Here is a 21,733-nt window from a genome sequence, read left to right as displayed (position 1 = left end):
TAAACGCATCCACTTTTCTCGAAGGAAGACCTACTCAACACTTCATCAAGATATCTAGAACACAGATATTCAAATCAACCTGATAATCAATATGAAAAATACATTCTTTTATCAGAACTCTCAGAAAGTCTATTTCGGTATTTTGCACTAAACATCTCTTTACTATACTACATAATTACATAACTTTGTTTATATTTTTTCCAGGATGCTGAGTTATTAATGTTAGTACACGGTTGTTTACTGCTACAGTTCAGTAAATCACCGCAAAACAATTAGAAGAAACTGCCAATTTTATACATAGAATCTCAGCTATTTCGAATTCTGACTTCATCGATAGAAAATTCATCGGATAATTCTAATTTGACAGCTAAAGTAAAAGGTCTGTCTGAATTTTCATGCATTGTTTGTTGTATCACCTCTGAGAACGCTTCAAGCGAACTCTAAGAGGAGAATGAATATTTCATTCGGATATCTTCTCGAAACGACGTGAGAAAGATTCCTTCAATTATTGATGAGAAACGTTTCACATAAAACAGATAAACCTATACACAGAGATCGTGAGATATTATTCAGCAACTTTCAAATGCAGGCCCGTAATAAGTTCATTCCCCACTTGTCTACCCAGATGAAAATTTAAGAAAATTTGAGCATCATTTTCAAAAGATTCACTCATTAGTAACATTTTTTTATTTGTTTTCATTCAAAATATGCATAAACTTAGCTTATAACGCTATACGAAAAAGAAGCATTTTTTTCACCCCAAATATGCTGAATTTGTGAAATTGCTCCTTTTTGCATCTAATTAACAAAACATTTTCTGCACTAGTAGTATTCCCCCAGAACACAACATTTGCATCGGCACCGTACAAAAAGTTCAACTTTCATGAAAATTGACCCCCAGAACACAACATTTGCATCGGCACCGTACAAAAAGTTCAACTTTCATGAAAATTGACCCCCAGAACACAACATTTGCATCGGCACCGTACAAAAAGTTCAACTTTCATGAAAATTGACCCCCAGAACACAACATTTGCATCGGCACCGTACAAAAAGTTCAACTTTCATGAAAATTGACCCCCAGAACACAACATTTGCATTGGCACCGTACAAAAAGTTCAACTTTCATGAAAATTGAACCCCCATAAAGACATGGTTCACTACGGGCCTGAAATGAGAGTATTTCAATTCAGGTTTGTAGCTGCATTGTATAATAACGACTAATGTGAATATATGTATTTATCTCACGATCATCGGTTATATTTTTCCATACAAACAGCGATACTCAGTGTATGAAGCAACAGTTGGTTACATCATCATCGCTACTTCTACTAGCAAAAAAATCACTGAACAAACAATGGCATAATACAGCATTCACCAAGCTCAATACCGCGAATGCCCTTAATGATTACTGCAGGCTATAACAGAGACAGAGCTGGTACCGAAATACCGTCAATCATTTCTTATTTTTATACCAAGGCAACATATTTAAACTACGAACTCTCGAAGACGAGTTTTATATTCGCAGACAATTTGGAAATAAATATTTTATGGAAATTTGTTGAAATTGCCTAACTGGATCAGCGGTGTGTATTATCACCAGAATGGAGGCCTATAAAATACTTATATGTCATGTAGTAATATTATTCTAATATACTTTTATACACTGTTCATAAATTAATTCGTTTTAGCTTCCAGCGGTTTCAATTCAATGAACAGTAATACGATAACATTGAACGACCTTTGCTTTGATAGCGATTCCACTATTATCAAACCGCAAACCACAAATGTCAATAGCCATCCGGGTATTCATTCGGGTCTGTTCTATACTGTCAAAAACATTTCATTTTCAACGCTAAAAATAAGGCTAATAAAATGAAATATAGCTCTCTCTCATCTCTCTACTTATGAACCAGTATCAGAAACTTAAGGAACACTTCACAAGCTTTTCACTTCGAATTTCGAAAGTGATTAATTAAAGGTCAATAGCTTTTCGCGTACGGATCAATGCTTCGTATGTTCAGATTCAGAGTTTGATGATATAACGAAATTACCATAATAACAATGTTAGTAAGCGACTCATAAACCTCTTCACATTGTGAACGAGAACTCGTTTAGAAAACAAGTACATGTAATGTCACTGACACTCACTCTAATGAATGCATGCGTCCTGCATTGAACTATTCTATGCAATCAAACTTGTATCGGCTTGCAACAATTTTGTCCGGACAGGAAAAATCTAACCACGTGGACTCGATTTAATGGCTTTTCCGAACATATGAAATTATCAGGGTACATTGAAGACGCGAGACATGTGTGCGCTAGACATTAACATTTTATCAAGCCCTGCTAATCGGACCTGCACAAGCCGGTTATGATGCGAAACACCTACGGGCCCAATCCATCGCAATATTGTCAATAATCATACTATCATTGATGGTTAGACATGCTACTGCTCTTAATCCACGGCACCAAATTTGGCAATACATGACCAGGAATATGAGTAGAATGTCCTAAGGTGGTTAACATTTTTCAATGTTCAAACAAACCCTGAGAAATAGCATTTTGTACCTCAGTGACGACACTGAATTTCAGCATGCTATGGTCCGGTATTTGCTATTGACTATTATGAAACCTCCATGAATCTTTCTAGCCCGATAGAGTTCGGATATTCAGCAGTTCACCTCAATTCTTCAGGTTTTACCGTATGTAATTCTAGTAGCGGATGAATTATTCAATCTCTCTCTCGATTTACAAAACATGTTTTATGATCTAATTTCGAATTCTACTCACCCGATGAAGTAACAGTAGAAGCGCCGCTATCGTTTGTTGAGTTATTCTCTAATTCCTGATGGTCATTAGATAATGACGTAGCTTGTACGCTGGCTATCGGTATATTTTCCGCCGTTTTTCTCTTTTTCTCGTCGACCGACAGCACCTGGCGACGTTGATGACCGCTTTTATTCGATCCGGATTTTTTCGAACCGATCGCCGATTCGCGAATCGTATCTGCTTCTTTTGCGTTCCGATTCACGCATCGTTTCGGCGTCGCGTAATCGACGCTTTTGCCGAGGTCGCCGCGGAGAACGGTCGACCGCGACGGGCACGTAGTTAATGACCGATTCCAACTGTAGACGGCAGCACTAGTACTACTACTACTACTACTATTCGACCGACCGTGAACGGGAGACGATATTGCCACCGTACCGCTGGGATTCGGATGCGTTTTCGCGGCGTGGCTTTTAAGCGATCCCGTATGAAGATTTATGGGACCCGGATGGTGTATTATATCCGCGTACGAAGGCAGTAAAACGGAACTGTCAACAACTGATCCCGTTGAAACCGGTGATCGTTGCGAACCGCCGACACCGGAGCATGTATCAGCATCATTACTATTAGCAAAACAATGAACACTTGCCGGTGCTGTGATGTTTATTTCATTAACTCGGTCACCGGTAACCGACTCCTCTGTCAGTTTCTCCGTATCATTTTTCTTTGTTTTCGAGCAGTCATTCTTGCGTTTTCGCTCATTTGAAACGGCTGCGGGAGTTTGTTTCCAGCCCGCGGTAACGTCCGACGCGTTCACGCGTTTATTATCGTTGCATTTCTTCGTTTTCTGACCGCTATTGTTTTTCGTCGATCTGGAATGACTATTTCTGCCCGACGTTCTCTTACCGACCTCTCTCGTCGCCTCCTTTTTCGTAATCGTTGGACATTTCGAAGACGTCGCCGCGTTCGCCGGTGCGGGGTTAACGCCTGGCATCGTGCCAATCTCCGGAGTGAAAGTCATAGCGTGAACTTTTCGACGATCTTTTGCCGTCGTTTTCGTTTTTGCGATGGAATAAAGAGATTGATAATACGGCAAATGATGAGCGGGAGAAAGAGCAGGTACGAATTCACCATTACTGCTGCTGCTGCTGCTAGTATTACTGCCTGGACTGGAAACTACAAAAACAAGAAAATACTTGAAATTTTATTGATGCCTTGAAAATAACGCATTATCGACAATAAATAACATAACATAAAATTAAGGATATTATTACGGATCAATGAAGTTATTTTGGAATTGAATATATCGATAATTGAATTGAATTGACCGGCAACCAGTCTAGCCCAGATATATTGATGACGTTGTGCACATCGTCTCAAAAATGATTTTCAGAATTCATCAAATATAAAATAAGAGTTATGAAATATATTGGATACAAAATGTACGCCAAAAATCACAATAGTGATTGTAATTTTGAAATGTTCCAATATTGATGACGTAATTAGCACATAACCCTAACAGAACCACTTGAATAACGCATACTAGTTATCAATGTGTATAAACATTATTGTAATGGTTTTTACGACATCAAATAAAGACAGTAAATTTAAAAAGACATTGCATCATCAATTTTCTGGCAGTTTTATACACGCGTTTCCCAAGACTTATTTATGAATTCAGGCTTCAGCGTTCAACGCGACAAATGCATAAAATGCGAAAACATGACACGCGTTGAGTACATTTTTATACATTGTTCCTCGAGGGAAATCAGTTTGCACTTTCTTGTTTATGCCCCTACAACTAAATCAATGTTCGTAACTCCGGTTAACTTTGATGCGTGTTTGCTCCCCGCAAAAAAAATCAATCGCAAATGAATTCATTTTCAACTGATTGATATCCGATACGGCGTTGTTGCATTCTGTCGAGAATTCACATTTTGAATGAGGGTATATTTCATACGGTTCATACTGAATTTATGAAATATGAGTTTATTTGATATCCGAGATTGATGCTCGAGTTAACTAAGCTATCGAATAATGATGATCAGGCACCGCTCCTTCTAAGCCGAGCTCAGGTCGACTTTCGACCCGATCAGGTCGTAAGAACAGCAGTAGTGCACACGTCACAATCGTTTTGATAGCATTTTAGTACATGTCACTATCGAGACTTAGGTCTGGTTCGGGCCAGTTTAACCCGGGTCGAATCGTCTCTGCGCGAGCATTGATCATAGCTTTAAGAATGTTGTTAAGACTGGAATACTCTCTTTAAAGATTTAGCATCAGATATGAAAGATGTTTTTTTTCTTTAAGACGGGCATCTTACCTGGACAAGCATACGCAGAACCTCTATCTGGACTTTTAGAGGTCAGCCCGTCAGTCTTTACGTCACTATTTGCGACGGGTTCTGTGTTTCCCGTCGATATAGGAGGCGTTTTTCTCGGAGTTGTCGAGGTCGGGGATGTTATTTTGTTACGATCGGTAATATCCGACGTGACTATAGAACCACTCCCGCCGCTCCGGTAGCTGCTGCTGCTGCTGCACGTATCTGGCTTTATACAACTCACTGTATTATCACATATCGATTGATTCAGTCCGTCGTCGAGGTGGCCGGGTTTTAGTCGTATCTCGTCGTCGTCGTGAAACGTGAAACTCTGTACGGCTCTCTTCGCCGCCACTGAATCAATGATAAAACTATCGCGATATTTCTCGACGCCCGACCAACTGTTTTCAATATCACATTTTCCCGCGTAGTTATTTCGGCGATGATCATTTGGCACGGATGAAGTCGACGTTTTACGCTCTGTTTTATCACCGACGTTACGCGTTAGCACCATACGTTCGTCGTCCGCGGCGTCCCGAGTTTTTAAACGATCGTCCGCCGGAATTCGTGTATCGTCACTCGACGTAACGACGTCCAGCTCCTGATTATCGTCGACCTTGACATTCGTATCGTCGTTCATCGTCGAATCGACCACGTTCCTCTCGACTTTTCTCGTACCGTCATTTTTGGAATATTTCCCGACGAGCGAAGATGAAACGGTGACCGCTGCCGCCGATGATGTCGAGGTCTCTACCGCGACGTGTTTTCCTGTTTTTGACTCCGGTGTTTTCAATTTCAGAATGTTCGACACCGTGTGACTAGTATGCGAAGGATTTTTAATTTCGCGTTCGTCATTTTTCGTTTTATCGCGACAACTTTCCGGTGATGTCGAGTTCACAGTTTTAGTTGTAGTATCAGCGGCAGATTTATTTGATTTAAAATTCGAACCGGTTTTGCATTTAATTTCGACGCGTCGCGACTCGTTGCTGGTATTCCCCGGCGACTTCGAATTCGGTGATTTCGCCACGGAACTGTTGTTGGAGATCGCGGAGTTCTTTGCCGCAACTTGCTCCATTTTTCCATCGGTGTTCGCTTTATTAGAGGATGTTGATGAATTTGGCCGGATAGGTTTCGGTTCTAGGGGGCGCTGCGGTGTCGCGATCGATTTCGCCGGTAATACAGGTGTGGTTGTCGTGATGATCGGACCGGTTGCTACTAAAGTTTGCTGCTGCTGCTGTTGAGGGTAAACTGTCTGTTGCGCTGGTATCGCTGATGAAATCAAAAAACTGTCGTTCATGCATTTTGTATCTGAAAAACATAACCAAACTGTAGCATTAGTGCATTCATACTCATAAGCAGCTTTCACACTACATTATTCAGGACATTCTTGATATAGTCTATTCCAGTTTAGAGCGGATTAAGCGTTCCCACACAAGCGGAAAGTTTGATCTAAATTGGCTCATTCCATCTAAGAATAGACTGAGCGAAGTAATGTGAATAGAGACAAATATGAAAATGAATCCTAGATGAATAACCAATAATCATCCATTCCATCAGAGTCCATGATTCTATGAAGCAAACCGAGGAGTTTCAATGATATTTAGTGTTACATAACCTCATACAATTCCATAAAATGATCTTTCTTCACTTAATGTATAGATCAACTGAACATCAATTAATCTATTGATGACAGATGATGTAACTGAAATAGGAAATAGCCAGGAGGTACCTAATAACCAGCGCCAGCTTGTCTTCTATTCTGACGAGTAGCCGTCATTATAAACTACCGACACAAATTGGTCGAATTGGTCGGGTTTTTTCCCGAAACATTAGCATGTGCGGCGTTGAATCGGGTAACAGCTAGGATCAGGGTAGATCTATCCAACGTATCCCTTAATTACGATTCCACGCCACGATCAGCCACAGACATTTACCCGATAATCACGTGAAAACACATTTACAAATTAGACGCTACTTGATTCATATTCATAGCTATTACTCGGCCATCTGTATACATAAACATGTTTGATATTCTTATACTGAAATAACACACATTTCTACCTGAAACTATTTTTGTCAATAAGAGCCACGGAAAATTCATTGAATGAGGTGAATTTCAAAAGCGTTTCAATTAACGGCGATGCATGATTTAATCGATGGAATGAAACTTGAAACGAATTGATGTTTATGACGAGCTGTAATGATTTTATAGCAGAATGAGTGACAAGCGAGGAACGTACTCCACTGAGGAACGTACACCACCGAGGAGCGTATACCACCGAGGAGCGTATACCACCGAGGAGCGTACACCACCGGGGAACGTACACCACCGGGGAACGTACACCAACGAGGAACGTACACCACCGAGGAACGTACACCACCGAGGAACGTACACCACCGAGGAGCGTACACCACCGAGGAACGTACACCACTGAGGGACGTACACCAACAAGGAATGTACACCACCGAGGAACGTACACCACCGAGGAACGTACACCACCGAGGAACGTACACCACCGAGGAATGTACACCACCGGGGAACGTACACCACCGAGGAAAGTACACCACCGAGGAGCGTACACCACCGAGGAGCGTACACCAACGAGGAACGTACACCACTGAGGGACGTACACCACCGAGGAAAGTACACCACCGGGGAAAGTACACCACCGAGGAACGTATACCACCGAGGAACGTTCACCACCGGGGAACGTACACCACCGAGGAACGTACACCACCGAGGAACTACACCACCGAGGACTAGCCGCGATAATGACGGAATACTGGTGAATACTCAAGAGACGACGTTCTAACGCCCGGTGAAGATTTATTACACGACAAAAGGCCATTTCTACGTTATACACTTTTATGGCAAATACAACTACGCAGGTATAGTAACCTGCAATCAGGGAAACATTACATTCTACACCATTATCTATGAGACCTAAAATATAATTTTTACCGCAGAAAAGAATATATTAGACATTATTGATACATATATCTAACAAAATGGAGGATCCAAATTGATTAAGTGACTGGTTAAATACCCGTTTTAAGTGTTGGAGCTGACATTGACTGCGCTTTTGCAGCTTTGCGTTACTGTGATGAAAAAACCCTTATACTGTTAGTCATTCTGTGGGCCAGTTTTAGAAAAACCCATTATTTACTCAATTCGAATCGAGTCCATTCCAGCCACGAGGTAACGTTAAAACTCGTTGAAAATAACGGAAATTGAATTCTCTCATAAGTGCAAGAGAATAAGTGGTTTCTAGAAATCGAAGGAGTACCGCGTGCACTGAATACACGATTACAATAATAACTGTGCATGTTTCTGTTATGTCACTTCAAATGTGGTTTCAACTATTAATCAGCGCATTATTGACTCATTCATTGAGATCTTAGTCAACAAACTCAACGCGAATTGACGAAGTTTACACTTACACGTGTATCATAAGCCTCAACTATTACCTTAATCACCACCTGATGATCGCAACAACTGCAGTCATCGAACCCGTCATATCTATTTTAAAAACAGTTTGAATCTACACGTCAAACTAGGCTACGTCGGCTGATATTACTGCCATGTCTAACTTGGATTTTGTAATATTAACAAATTATTTATAGAATCAGAAGAAAAAGTGAGTCCGATTGAGTTATACTTATTCGAAGAAAGGAATTTCGTAGAAAATCTAAACTGATGTATGATTGATTGATCGAGGATTGTTTTAATATTGATATAATAACAGAATCTTACACAAAATGACATTTGAAGCAAACAAGCTGTATATGAGTCAGGCTGCTGCCACCCGGCCGGCCGTGGTGCTCTACCATCACGTCACATGTTGCTTATAAAACCAACATTAAAATAGCAGCAATGGAAAAAAAGGAACAGATAACTACTTTGAGATCGAGAGGGAGAGAGGAGAGAAAGAGGTAAAAGGGAGAGAAGGGAGAGTTGAATGGGAGAGAAGCAAGAGAGGGAGAAGAAAGAGGTAAAAGGAATAGATGACAGAGCTAGAGTGAGAGAGAGAGGTGAGCGGAGAAAGCAGAAAAGAGAGAGAGAGAGACATTTATATGGAGACATTTAATCCATCAAATTCCTAACAGTTGAGATCTTCACGTTTAATACATCAGCCATTTATTTAGATTTGAATTTTGTGCCAATAACGCCGACTCCAACACCAACTCCAGAAGGTTTATTTGGCGAATGCGCCTCCTGACTTGAAAAACCATTCGCTTGATTTCCTGCAATCCAACAACCAACACCCCCCAAAGCCGACCTACAACGCTTCGGCCAAAAAATAATAATTCTGTTGTGGTAATTAATATTCTGCATAGAAACGAGAGATACAGTTGACAAATACAGCTGCGTTTATTTATACACACCGATGACAGTTTTAATAGGGTTAATTTCATCATCTATCAATCAATACTCCGGTGACATTTATACACCTCCCTGTCAGGATATTCGTCATCTTTATGACAGATGCTGCTTATTTGTTACGAACTGATCTATAACATGAGAATATGGACACGACTAGAATCAGGATAAATAAAGTGACCTATCCTGCCAGACACATTACGTCAAACAGCCATAACCCCGCCGGTGTGTGCTGAGAAAGAACTGACATTCTTTTTACTATTTGCGTCATTAGGTGTGAAGTGTTTCGTCTAAACGGAAGAGAAATAATTGAATTGGATTTATCAATTGCAATGTATATCGCGAACGGTGCTGGTTCGCTGCGATGCAAATGCTTTAAGCCATTACTGACATTTTCAACCAGGTATCGGTATATTAATAAAACCCGAGAATTGAATTTACCTAAAACCGGTTTTTCCTCATAACAAAATCAGCGGGATAACTATACTCTACAAATTTAGACAAACAAAACCAAAAATTTCTAAGTCGAATGTAAAATATCAGAATATGTACATTTCAGTTCATGTTACCAATTAAGTCACTCATATATTCAATACTGACTTCGTAACTGAATTCCTTAACCCTTTCAGTGCTGACTAGTTAATACCCTATAGTGCTAGAGATAATTTGAAAATTTTAAAAAATTCCACCATAGTGTGTTGAATAACGGGAATACCACTATAGTGCGTCTACACCGCGGTGCGGTGTATCGTTAGTTACTAATAGTTCACTATGTCTGACAAGTGCTGCCATTTTTCAATAGAGATAATTACTAATTACTAATAACATCAATACACCGCAGTGCGGCATACTAGCAAAATCCATCACTGATTTATACACCGCACTGCGGTGTAGATGCAACGAAAGGGTTAAGAAATTGTACCTGATATTTCACAACAAGTGAGCGCTGTTCTCATTAAATTTATCAACATCGCCAATGAATATACTATCAATTTTCGATTATAATTATTCCCATCAACAAATATCTGCAACACGTTAAATAATATAATAAATAATAATTTATTTCCAAATCCATATTAGAATACGCTCTTCGGCTTACAAATAATATTCTTTTTTTTCTAATGTTCAGTGTATGCGGTAATATCTGCAACACTTTCACTATATGGCGTAATATCAGTAATACTAAAACGTACGTGGCGTGTAATTATGTTTAATGAACTGTAGAAGGAAATGCAGCCGGCAGGATAGAAATTATCCGATACGGAGAGAGCGTTCTATCCATCCTAGCAGCCGCGTGAATTCCGATCAAATATTGGAATTCCTCATATACTGAATGAGGCTGCGTGATAAAGAGTAAAAAAAATAGTTGTATAAGCTACACGCGAGATGGATTAGCCGCGATCGCACGGAGATGATTCGTTCCACACCAAATTGGCCCAGATCGGGCTCGTGCTAAATTTGGCACGTGCCTAATTAGAGCACATGAACCACTCAGTCGATACTAAACGATGCTCAAATAAAGCCGAGCGAGTCATTTCCAGAAGCAGTTGCAATTTACACGGAATAATTTGAACGTGCTGAAATTTGGTTCAGGCTTAGTCCGACGCGCAGGTTCATTTGGTACCTCTGTGAACAGTTGTTGCGCAGGGCCTTATTTGGCACAAGCCAAAAACGCTTGTGTGATCACACAGTAAAAACATGTACATGCCAGGGCCCAGTTTCACAAAAAGGTTTAACTCTTAAATCGATTTAATTTTTCATTAATTCAGTTTATCTTAAATCAATTTAGGCTTTAATCCTTTTTGTGAAACTGGGCCCTGTATGGTACTCAGGATTTTATGATGTAAGATGATTTCATCTAAATACTTTGATAAACAAAACCAATAGATTTTCAGTGGAATGCAAAATAGTAAAATATGTACAATTCACTTCAAGTATGTTACCTAAGAAGTCACTCATATATTCAAGCATTGGTCTATCTTCATAACTGAATTCCTAAGAAAATTCATATGATTTATTTACTGATATCTTGTTCAATCTTGTTTTACAGTCGTCTATGTTCAAATGCTCCATGCTCCTGGCTCCCTCTCACCTCTTCAACCTTTACAGGTGAGTCGAAACCCTTGCTCCAAGAGAGAACCTTCAGTTAATATCAGATCACCTCATGTCATTTGGTGAATGTGCATTTGAGACAAACACCAACGCGGTATTCCTTACCCCCAACCCCTGCGTGATAGCAACTCTCTCCGAATTCAAAGGATAGTTCAAGAAATGTTCGTTCAAGTCATCACTTGTCTCCGAAGAGCGCCTTCAATAGTAATAGCTCTGAAGGCACGATACAAACGCATGATGAAATTCATAGGTGATTTCATAAAACTAGTAGAGACCGACGATGATTTACGCAGATATATTTTACATCGCGGCGACAGAACGACGACGGAAAACAAAATACGATCGATGAAATACAGAACCGTCGACGAACCGAATCGATAGAAGAAAAATCATCGATAATAACTAGGTAAAATCTCGTCGGAACAGAGTTCGTCGATCGATCACTGACGGTTTCATGTGATTTTCATAGAAACAAATGAACTACACGCATAAAAACAACTGCGATGAACGGTGATAAAACATCTAAACGGTTTATGAAGAAAAATCGCACAGAAAGAGAAACGAGTCTGAAGTGGTTTTTCCTTTTGTTGATGATTGATTTTTGAATCAATCAGTATTCCTGAAGATGAATATTTGAACATAGTCAAAAATGTCAAAATTGAATCATTCCCTTGGACTCATTTTTTTCTTATTGCGGGACTTTTCTATATTATCGTTACCGACACAGACTCAGAACGTTTCGTCAATTGTTATCTGAATTCCTATGGTTTTATGATATTCACTTTATATACTATCTATTATTCAGTTGATGCAAATAAGGATTTCATAGAACTAAAGACACTCGCAGTGAGTGAATTTGAAGACATAGTTATATTATACGATGCGGGAGTGGTTGGGTTGAAATAGTAACTGAGTATAATCAAGAAAGTAAAGCGTTTTGGCATTGTGAAGACATGTCCTTCATCGCGATCACCACGACCGATATCAGGTTCAAGAACATATCATAGGTAAAATGAATTACTTTCTGATCGTGAATATCATTGATATTCTCAAATCGTTGGTATCAAAATTAACAAAATCCAATAAAATCATCGCAGTATCTCGACTATACTCGAGGATTATTGACAGAAAATCCTAGGTTTATGATAGACCTGATTGTTCTTCAACTTCTTGTTCCGATAATATTGATATTACTGTCGATTTACCCCGCATGAGGAAGACACACGGAGGACTGCAGAGATGTGCGGCGCTTCATCGGCGCTTCAGCGGCGCTTCATCGTTCAAAAAGGCCAAAACCAGTGACAGTCAGACCCTGGTCAGACATAACTAATTACCTGATACCTGAATATCACATCTAGCTCTGAATACTCTTTAAATTCAATCATGTCATCAGACCGAGTGTTTTAAGTGATTTTTTCCCATTTTTTATTTGTGTATTTTCATTGACAAGCCCGGTAGATATCTATTTATTGTACCCCGAGTTTCATGGAAAAGGACGCGTTCAAATGAACATTTAACACATCAGTAATGAGTTTATTAGATCAATCAGCTCAATTATGTTACCTGTATTGTGATTTAGAACGAATCTTCATGATCGAATAAACATTGAAACTATGCATGGTATCCGCATTATCCATCAGTTCAATGGTGATCAAATAACTAAAGAATCATCGATACTTTGTCAAATGTTTGAAAACCACCGCACAAATACATTATGTACTATTACAGTTTGGTTATTCAGGTTTGGCTCGTAGTCAAAACAATTGTCAATATAACTATGTATCTCGCTATATCTCTCAATCTAGTGCTGCTAAGTGATCAATATACATTATAACTGTACTGACATTTACAAGCCCAGCTGAAATTTCTTCATCAATTAATTAGCAAAACAATTAACGCCGCGGATTTACCATTCAGATAATGAGTATTTGAAAAAGTTGAAATTAAGGGATAGTCATTAAAACGTTGAAATATCAGTTTCGGATACCTGAACTAATAAACTGAATGAGATGAAATGTCTTCATAACAGTAAAAAAAACTATCATCGTTGAGTAAAGTAAAACTAATGAATATAGGCCTACATTCTATAGGCTTTTCACAATGTTTTAACCGACCGTTTTATCAAAACTTCAGGAACCAATAATCCCCTAATTCCGCATGTTTCACATACAATATACCAGAATATTAACAGAAAGAATTCTATAAAGAGATAAACTGTATCGGCCCATCAACATTGAAGGGATAGATAGTGTTATTTCTCATCAGCATTTTACTCAATAGCCGGCAATTTGCCAGCATTTCAACTCCCATGTCACATACAGCATTAGCAATCCTCCGGCTTGGTTTCAGTAATGCGGCCGATGAGAACGGATTCTCAATCGCGTATGTATAGAAAACTGGCTGAACGAATCATATGATCGTACATGGAATTTCTAGGTAAAAAAACTTCCTGGTTGGCAACCTTTTCTTGAATAAACAATGAAACCTTCCAAACACCTGAAGCTACCGGTGATATATCCTATCCATACTTGTGAAATCTAGACAACGTTTTATATCGGATGCTTTTGCCAGTGCAGATAATATGAACATTTCTAAATTATGCACAATAAAAGCTAAACCTAATCTAAAAATGTGATACCCTTCTTTACAAGTATTTATTCGAAGGTTCTTTTCTATTTAAACAGTTAATGGAATGCTAGCGGCCAAAAACTTATAACGTTTAGAAAAACATGCAAGTGAGTCTAAACTTAGGGTCAGGGATCTCAAGCAGCAGTAAAGGGAGTGGCTGTTTGACATTCATCTATTCGCGCATATTATCAACCTAATCACCACATACATATCTACAATTTTTTTTCTTCATAAATGCGATGAAGCTAGCGAAGAGAGCTAGCGAAGAGAGCTAGCGGAGAGAGCTAGCGGAGAGAGCTAGCGAAGAAAGCTAGCGAAGAGAGCTAGTGATCCGGTCCAATGGTCTAAACAACGTGTGTTTTATCAGCACCGCGCGAGTGAGGAGCGTTTAATCGAAAGATTCATCGCGCATAATGATGAATAATTCAACAGTGTCCAATAAACAGAATACGACTAAAACGTGTGCGTGTAATGATTGAGACTGGAAATAAATCCTATCTATTATCGAATCAGGTATTGTATAAAATAAATGCAAAATATTTACAAAATTGAAAGTGTTTAGCGAACAGTTCATGTAATTATGTGAGGTTTGCCCATAGCGCTTACTTGCTTACTAACAGAGTTGCTCGCTTAGAAGATGTAGATATATGTTTTGATGACAATCTTCAACAATTGCACGGGTTTGAAGTTTATCCATTGATCAATTCATTGAGTGAAAATGAATACTTCAAAAACCCTCGAGGCTAGAAGCATATTATTCATAATTACTTCAAAAGATTTTACACTTAGATATATGTGCTCCTGAAATTTCTATGCGGGCAGGTTCATGATGCGTTAATTTAGAGATAAATTAGATGAACGTATGACGAAATATTTCAGGAGTAGTTCACGTAATACGAGGGCGGTTTCTCACTCATCCCTGGTAATACGTAGAAGCAAACAAGATGCTTCTAATCCAATTTACAAAGTGAAATTGATTTCTCTTCCGATATCATCCACGCACGGATGAAATTGTATCCAACCTTTGGAAAAAACCTCCGTTAACGATATGAAGCAGGATCGTAGCGATAAAGAAAGAAATTATGATCTCGTCGTCGTTTCAAAATTTACCACCCAGTAATTGATACCATATTACATTATCCCCATATTATTGAATATTTGCATAATTTCAACGATCGAAATGAGATATCGTTTATTCCAAATTCAGTAATGATAATGAAATGGAAGCACATGTATAACAGGTACACACACAAACTGCGTTGTAATGTAAATTTTCACCATAACTAAACGAATGTCATCTCCCGATCAACGAGGGAATGCGACGATCGTCCCGAATCTGAAATCTTTCACGAAAACAACGACGATGAAAACGCGTCCACTTACGTTTTGACGATGTTAACTAATCCTCTACGAAACGTGAAAACGATGATATCCATTGTAAAAACGGTGCGTGCGTTCTGCTGCGCACTGCGAAATACACCACAGCAATGCTCTCACACAGAGCATTATACTCCGTCACAAAATCAATCATCGGGCGCTCTGTAACTGCAATGTTTCAGTATGTGTGTGTGTGTGTGTATGCGCACACTACACCACGACGACCATGTGAGAGAGAGAGAGAGAGAGAGAGAGAGAGAGAGAGAGAGAGAGAGAGAGAACAGAGAGTACACATAGCTCAGTAACTCGTGTTGTTACCTTGACGAGTATCAAGGCCACGCGATTCCGTCGTCGTCCAGAAAAACAACCTCAAAACTGATCCGTAGTGTCGCAGTGACGATAACGTCACGACATTAACAAATAAATTCATGGAAATATCTTTATATCTTGTTAAAAGTAAAAGTGGAAGTAATAGAATAGCTGGGGACACCAGATTCTTGGTCATATATATATAAACGATTACATTTTTTTCGAATCTAATTTCTTACTTCGAGTTTTTTTTTTCAGAATTAATTTATCATATCTCATTATTTGAATATGTAAGCTGTACGATTCTTATAACTCGGATCAATTCGAATAATCAATTCATATTTATGCACTCTTGCAGCTGTAGGATTTTTCTCGATGAACGTTTAGGAAAAAAACCAACTTTGACGTCATTGTTTCCAATAGAGCGACTGAAATTGCTGTTATTCTCACTAGAATAGAACGTGGTTACAGTTCTAAATAACCTGTCCTCAAGAGTTGAATAACCAGAGTATCCCTATATACCCGGAGGGTACTAGATTTTTTTTTTTAATACTATCCAAATGCGATACAAATAAATTTCAGATTTCACCATTAGAAGATGCTTCAACTATTTCTATCCCGTTTTTTTATTGGAAAACTAAAACAAAGGCAAGTGGTGGGATACCAAACGTTGACGCGAGATACTGACAAAGGAGAGTGAGTGGTTTACGTGTGAACGCGTTCTCTAATTAGGCACGGGCCAAATTTTATTCGGGTCTAATCCAGGCCAGTTTGACCCGCGCCAAATCATCTCTGGGCTATTGATCGATCAAATGCTGTATAGAACGATCATTGTCTCAACGTCGGAAGTGTAAAATGTAACGCTTTTTCGCCCCTTACCTTTTTGACCCAAGTCATAAATTCGATGGTAGATCGGTTGAACATTGGCTGTCGGCGTTTGTGGCATGTGGGGAGTGATGGTGGGCGGAAATAAAGAAGACATATCAGCGGCGGTGGCAGCAGTCGCGCCAGCTGACAATATCGGCAAATACGGCATATACGATATAGCCGTCGCATTATTACTTAATCCAAACGAACCAAATCCTGAAACAACAAACGATAAATTGATTACTTTATCGATCGACGGAATTTCATTATCTTCGATAACTTCCGTTTCATAAATAACTCTCAACGACTTAATTCATGCTCATTCACTAAATATAGCATCTAGTTGAGGAATAAACGCAGAAGGAGAGGCCGTCTGTCTGTGAGATTAAATCGAAGAGAAAACCTACAATATTGAAGAGAGAGGAAGATAAAAGAGAATAGTGACATTTCAACTCAATATTGCATTTTTTACTTCAATTGAAATATCAGACAGTCGCGGGAAACGCAAATAGAACCTAGTGTTTATCATAAGAAATAAACATGTGCCTCTCTAAGAGTACTGAATTAATATTTCTTAAAATTCAAAATTCAGCTTCTTGGAAATCAAATCATTTTTTGATTTAGCTTATCTTTCTACAAAATAAGATATTTTCTCGAAATGAAAAATAAACATATTTTAGTATTATAGTCAAAAGAACATCATATACATGCATACATTTCTCTACGAGAAAAATAACTTGAATGCTTGAAAATAAGGCATTATCAACAATAAATAATGGAACATAATTATATAATATTAAGGAACGATAAAGTAATTTTGAATAAGAATATATCGATAATTGATTTGACCGGCAACCGGACCCAATATATTGATGAAATACGGCAGTTGAAAATTGATGATGAAAATTCACAATTGTTGTTGTTATTTTTCAACATCGAAGACTTTTGTACATCACTCACACTGAACCCCTATATAACGCATACTAGTTATCAAAGTGTATAAACATTATTGTAACAGTTTTTATGGCATAAAAATTAAATACCATGCATAGTTGATTTGTACATAACTTCTCGTTTTAATTTCAAGGATAGACATTGATTAATAATTTTCAGACACCCTCCTATGTACTGATCTTAATCACCTTATAGTCGTGTGATTCGTGATCGGATTAAATCTATTTCTGCTGAAATAATTTATGAGTACTCGGCACTTTTAGAATACGTGATCACCTCCATATTATCAGTGAAAGCTGATAAGAATATTTTATTCAAAAATTGATAAAAGAAATCACTTCACAGACATTTTTCTCGTTTGATAAATAAAGCCCTCTAGATTAGAAAGCGATTCGATCTGTTTATTATAGAAATTCTAAAGCAACGGAGAACTTCAAAATACTCAAATGATTGCTACATCAATCAGTTTTTTGTTGCTGATAATATTTCAATCAACTATCTGCCTGGAGAGCCATTAGGTACCATACAGTTGACAGTAGCTACATATCATTAGCCATATTGACAAATAGAAGTGCATTTACACGATGTCCATTAACGAGACGACTTAATATATTTTTTAAACACATTTGAAACTAACAGTTATCGGGTAATATTTCAAATTTTGAACACAGATCCAACCGGATCCAGGTAATTTGCCACTTGTGATCGAAACATTTGTATACGTTTTACAGGTGATATCGTTTCTCATATTTACATCAGTTCTAGCGTTCTACGTAATTGCAATTAGGTTTTGAAGAACCTTTTTACATGCGTGCAGAGAGTGTTCATAATTTGAGCTCATATAGAGCGATTCCTCGTCTAGAAATTATAACTAACTTCCTGACTTCATCATAACACGAGGACGCAATTAATTCAATCATCTTACAGCTCGGTTTGATTAGAATAGAGTTGCTCGCATTATTTTTTGCCGAAGCGAAATTGATAAATAATTCGTAATGTTCTGAAGACGATTAATCCCCCAAAAATGGATATTTGACGATTTAAAAATCAATCCAAAAATATGTCTGGTAAAATCATTTAAGACCTTTAAAGCCTATCTCATTGCATCAATTTTTAACAGCTTCATTTTATTCGTGCGCAGTTTTCAAAGCAGTTTAAATGAAGAAATGGCTCTTACCTTCAGAATGCGAAGATGAAGGCCAATAGTGAGGAGGTATGGAGTGAGAAGCTTTGTAAAAGTCCAGACCATGCGGATAATAAGGGTTACACCAAGAGGATGAGGCATTCCCAGCTAGAAATTCAAGTTTGTGAAATAGATTCAAAACCAAAAAAAAGAAAAAGAATAATATCAAGAAAGAAATTAATACATCGAATGAAAAACACACGCCAAGATTTAAAAAGAAAATACACAATTAACCATGCATAATACAGCATTCCTAAATAATATAACATAAAATGACTAAGACACAAAACATAATGACTAAGGAAAGTGAGGGTTACAGTTGCATATATTCTTTTATAAAACCTAGAGAATATGAATATGACTTGGGCTATTTCAAATATTTATGTAGACTATATAAAAGACCAAGGATATTCTTTTTTCAAATACCATAATTCCTGGAGTTCCGAGAAATGTGTATATTATGCAAGTTATTGGAATACATAATTTCTGTTTTATGGAGGCTATCAGGCGAACATCAAAGAATCCTATGGGCATGATCCGTTTCAAAAATACTTCAATTCTCAGAGAATGCAGTGACTGTTTGCTTTGAACTGAGTGCATTAAATCTTAATTGAACATGATTGTGTCAGCTTTAATTCAAATTAAAAGCACTTACTCTTTCTAACAAAAGCCTTTGTCAGAAGACCATGTCTAGAGAATAATAGTTTGGCTTCATAATAATATTGAATGACTTGCGGAATCAAGAATAATAGGTATTCAATTATCACATAATTGTACTATGCATAGCATGAAATTAAGAAAGTGGATAACTTCGCATATATTTATTCAATACCAATCTAGAAGTTTCCTCCAGGCTGATATTGTGCATGTTTCTAGGTTTGAAATATAGACCTAAGGGCCTTGGCTATTTAACCAGTTTTCTTTGTCGCAATAGACTAGATGTATATTAAAAAATAAGCCCGATCAAAAAATATCTATCATAAAACATATTTTTCAGAAGCATATACAGTGATGAATATCTATCATATTTCATCAAAAACAATTATGAGAAATCCTTGTGTAGGCATATTTTCTTGTTTTATAAATGAATTTCTAAATGCACGATACTGATGATATTCGATATAAAAAATAAAAGATAAATCAATGATTTAAAACTAGGTTTCAGACCTACCTGTTTGGGAAAGGTTTATCGGCGTGGAAAGAATTCTGTCTTGATAACCGAACGATGTCCCCAAAACGGTAGTTCCGGGAATCGCGCCAACCCCCAAAAGGGTGGATGTCGGATCATATCCGGTTAAAACGTTACTTTGCGCTTGAGCAAAATTGGTAGCATCGATATGTATCCGATCCAAAGCGTGTAGATCCTGTCTGCCAGCCATCGTCAGGATATTTCATTACGCAAATTATGAAAATATAATAGTAGTAATTCCCTACAGCAGTCGAGATTGCCCATTTTAATCAGCGGATTGTCTCTACCACTGCATCCATATCTACGAATTCTGGCAATCTAAAAGTATACGCAATTATGAAATATTCAAATATATGGATTATACATACAAAAACCCTATTCGCAAAATGTGTGCGTGATTGAACTAACATATTGCAATTGCATGCGAATGCGATGGGGATGGGCCAAAAAAGGCCATATAGACGTAGACCGCAGCGCAGTTTGTCTTCTTAGTAAGAAAACCAAGTAATCGAGTTTCATTTTCGTTTCTTTAATTGTGGGATTTCTTCCAGATTAACAAAATCCTGGTTAATCGCAACGGCATTACCTGATAACACTTCAACTGCGAAAAAACGGCGATTTCATCTAAATAAGTAGGTCAAAATGTGATAACCACATAACCTTGAAACAATAGGCACTCGCGTGCCAGGTACCGGATTTTGCGGATGCGGACAGGGTGTTGGTAATTGCAGAAATGTTCAATCTAAGAAAGATAATCAAAACTTGACTTGGCAAAATTACCGTTCTTCGAATAACCATTAGATTGGATGCAATGAAAATAACCAACTGATTAAATACGGGAACGTCGTTTGTAAATTCCGATTGATAATCGGTCGATGGTTACAAATTCGATGTAGGATGTTTTTTCTACGAACCAAATCGATTATTTCGTTGTTTATCGCATATATGTTGTATTGCTTTTACACTAGTCGGCATAATATTAGCAAACGGCGTGACTCAGTAAAGCGAAAAACGCTAAGCCACGCCTCCGTGCAGAAACCAGTTCCGTGTACGGCGCAAGCTCGATGCATCGAAATGAACTGTCAAACCGGACAAAAGAAAAATTATCGTATTGTGTTTTATCTGAAAAAGGAATTCAAGTGTACCATTCAATTTACATTATAATACACTACGTGTCGTAATGAAATATATTTCCATTTTCCTGCCGAACGCGTCGAAGCTTCTGAGGTGTACCCGCCCGGTCGAAACATCGGGCCATTCAGATAACAAACGTTTATGCGCTTTAGTGGCAATGTTCTTAAGATAAATTGGCAACTTTGCGGCATTGTTGCCTTAGTAGATAATTTAGGTGATTTTTAGATAATCATAAAGCCAATTAATTAGTAAAAACCAGCGAGATTGACGTTTCTTTCTGATGTTTTATTTTATTTCTGATTTAAAAACGACCAACAAGTAAAAATCTCGAATATTTATTTCTCAAATTCGCGTATTTTCTTATGAAAAATTGGCCGAGTTACTATACGCATAATGAATGCCACAAGACACGATCCGTAGATCTGCACGTCGTGAATTTCATATTACAACTCGCGATGGGGTAGACACATTTTATCTCGAAATCGGAAACAGATTGTAACTCGCAATCAA

The 21,733-nt window shown here is 38.0% G+C and overlaps 1 protein-coding gene across 1 annotated transcript; it reads right to left on the bottom strand.

Annotated features, from left to right (window-relative positions):
* Positions 1 to 2,785: 2,785 nt before the first annotated feature.
* On the bottom strand, positions 2,786 to 20,236 carry LOC141903375 (uncharacterized). The gene is made up of 5 exons (XM_074791488.1): positions 20,072 to 20,236; positions 18,895 to 19,008; positions 16,776 to 16,979; positions 5,093 to 6,397; positions 2,786 to 3,945 (listed from the first exon to the last, which is right to left on the bottom strand). Exons 3-5 carry the CDS (start codon positions 16,930 to 16,932, stop codon positions 2,786 to 2,788), a joined length of 2,622 nt encoding a protein of 873 aa, XP_074647589.1. The 5' UTR covers positions 16,933 to 16,979; positions 18,895 to 19,008; positions 20,072 to 20,236.
* Positions 20,237 to 21,733: the final 1,497 nt, after the last annotated feature.

Source organism: Tubulanus polymorphus, chromosome 4 (assembly GCF_964204645.1).
Source record: "Tubulanus polymorphus chromosome 4, tnTubPoly1.2, whole genome shotgun sequence".
NCBI lineage: Eukaryota > Metazoa > Nemertea > Palaeonemertea > Tubulaniformes > Tubulanidae > Tubulanus > Tubulanus polymorphus.
Note: the sequence above shows the minus strand (reverse complement) of the source record. Positions and strands in the feature narration are given on the sequence as shown.

Excerpts from the sequence above, each read along its gene's own strand:
- LOC141903375 (XM_074791488.1), bottom strand. The coding sequence starts at position 16,932 with ATGCCGTATTTGCCGATATTGTCAGCTGGCGCGACTGCTGCCACCGCC. Across the intron at positions 6,398-16,775 it reads TTATGACTTGGGTCAAAAAG|ATACAAAATGCATGAACGAC; the intron begins GTAAGGGGCGAA and ends TATGTTTTTCAG. Across the intron at positions 3,946-5,092 it reads TTCTGCGTATGCTTGTCCAG|TTTCCAGTCCAGGCAGTAAT; the intron begins GTAAGATGCCCG and ends TTGTTTTTGTAG.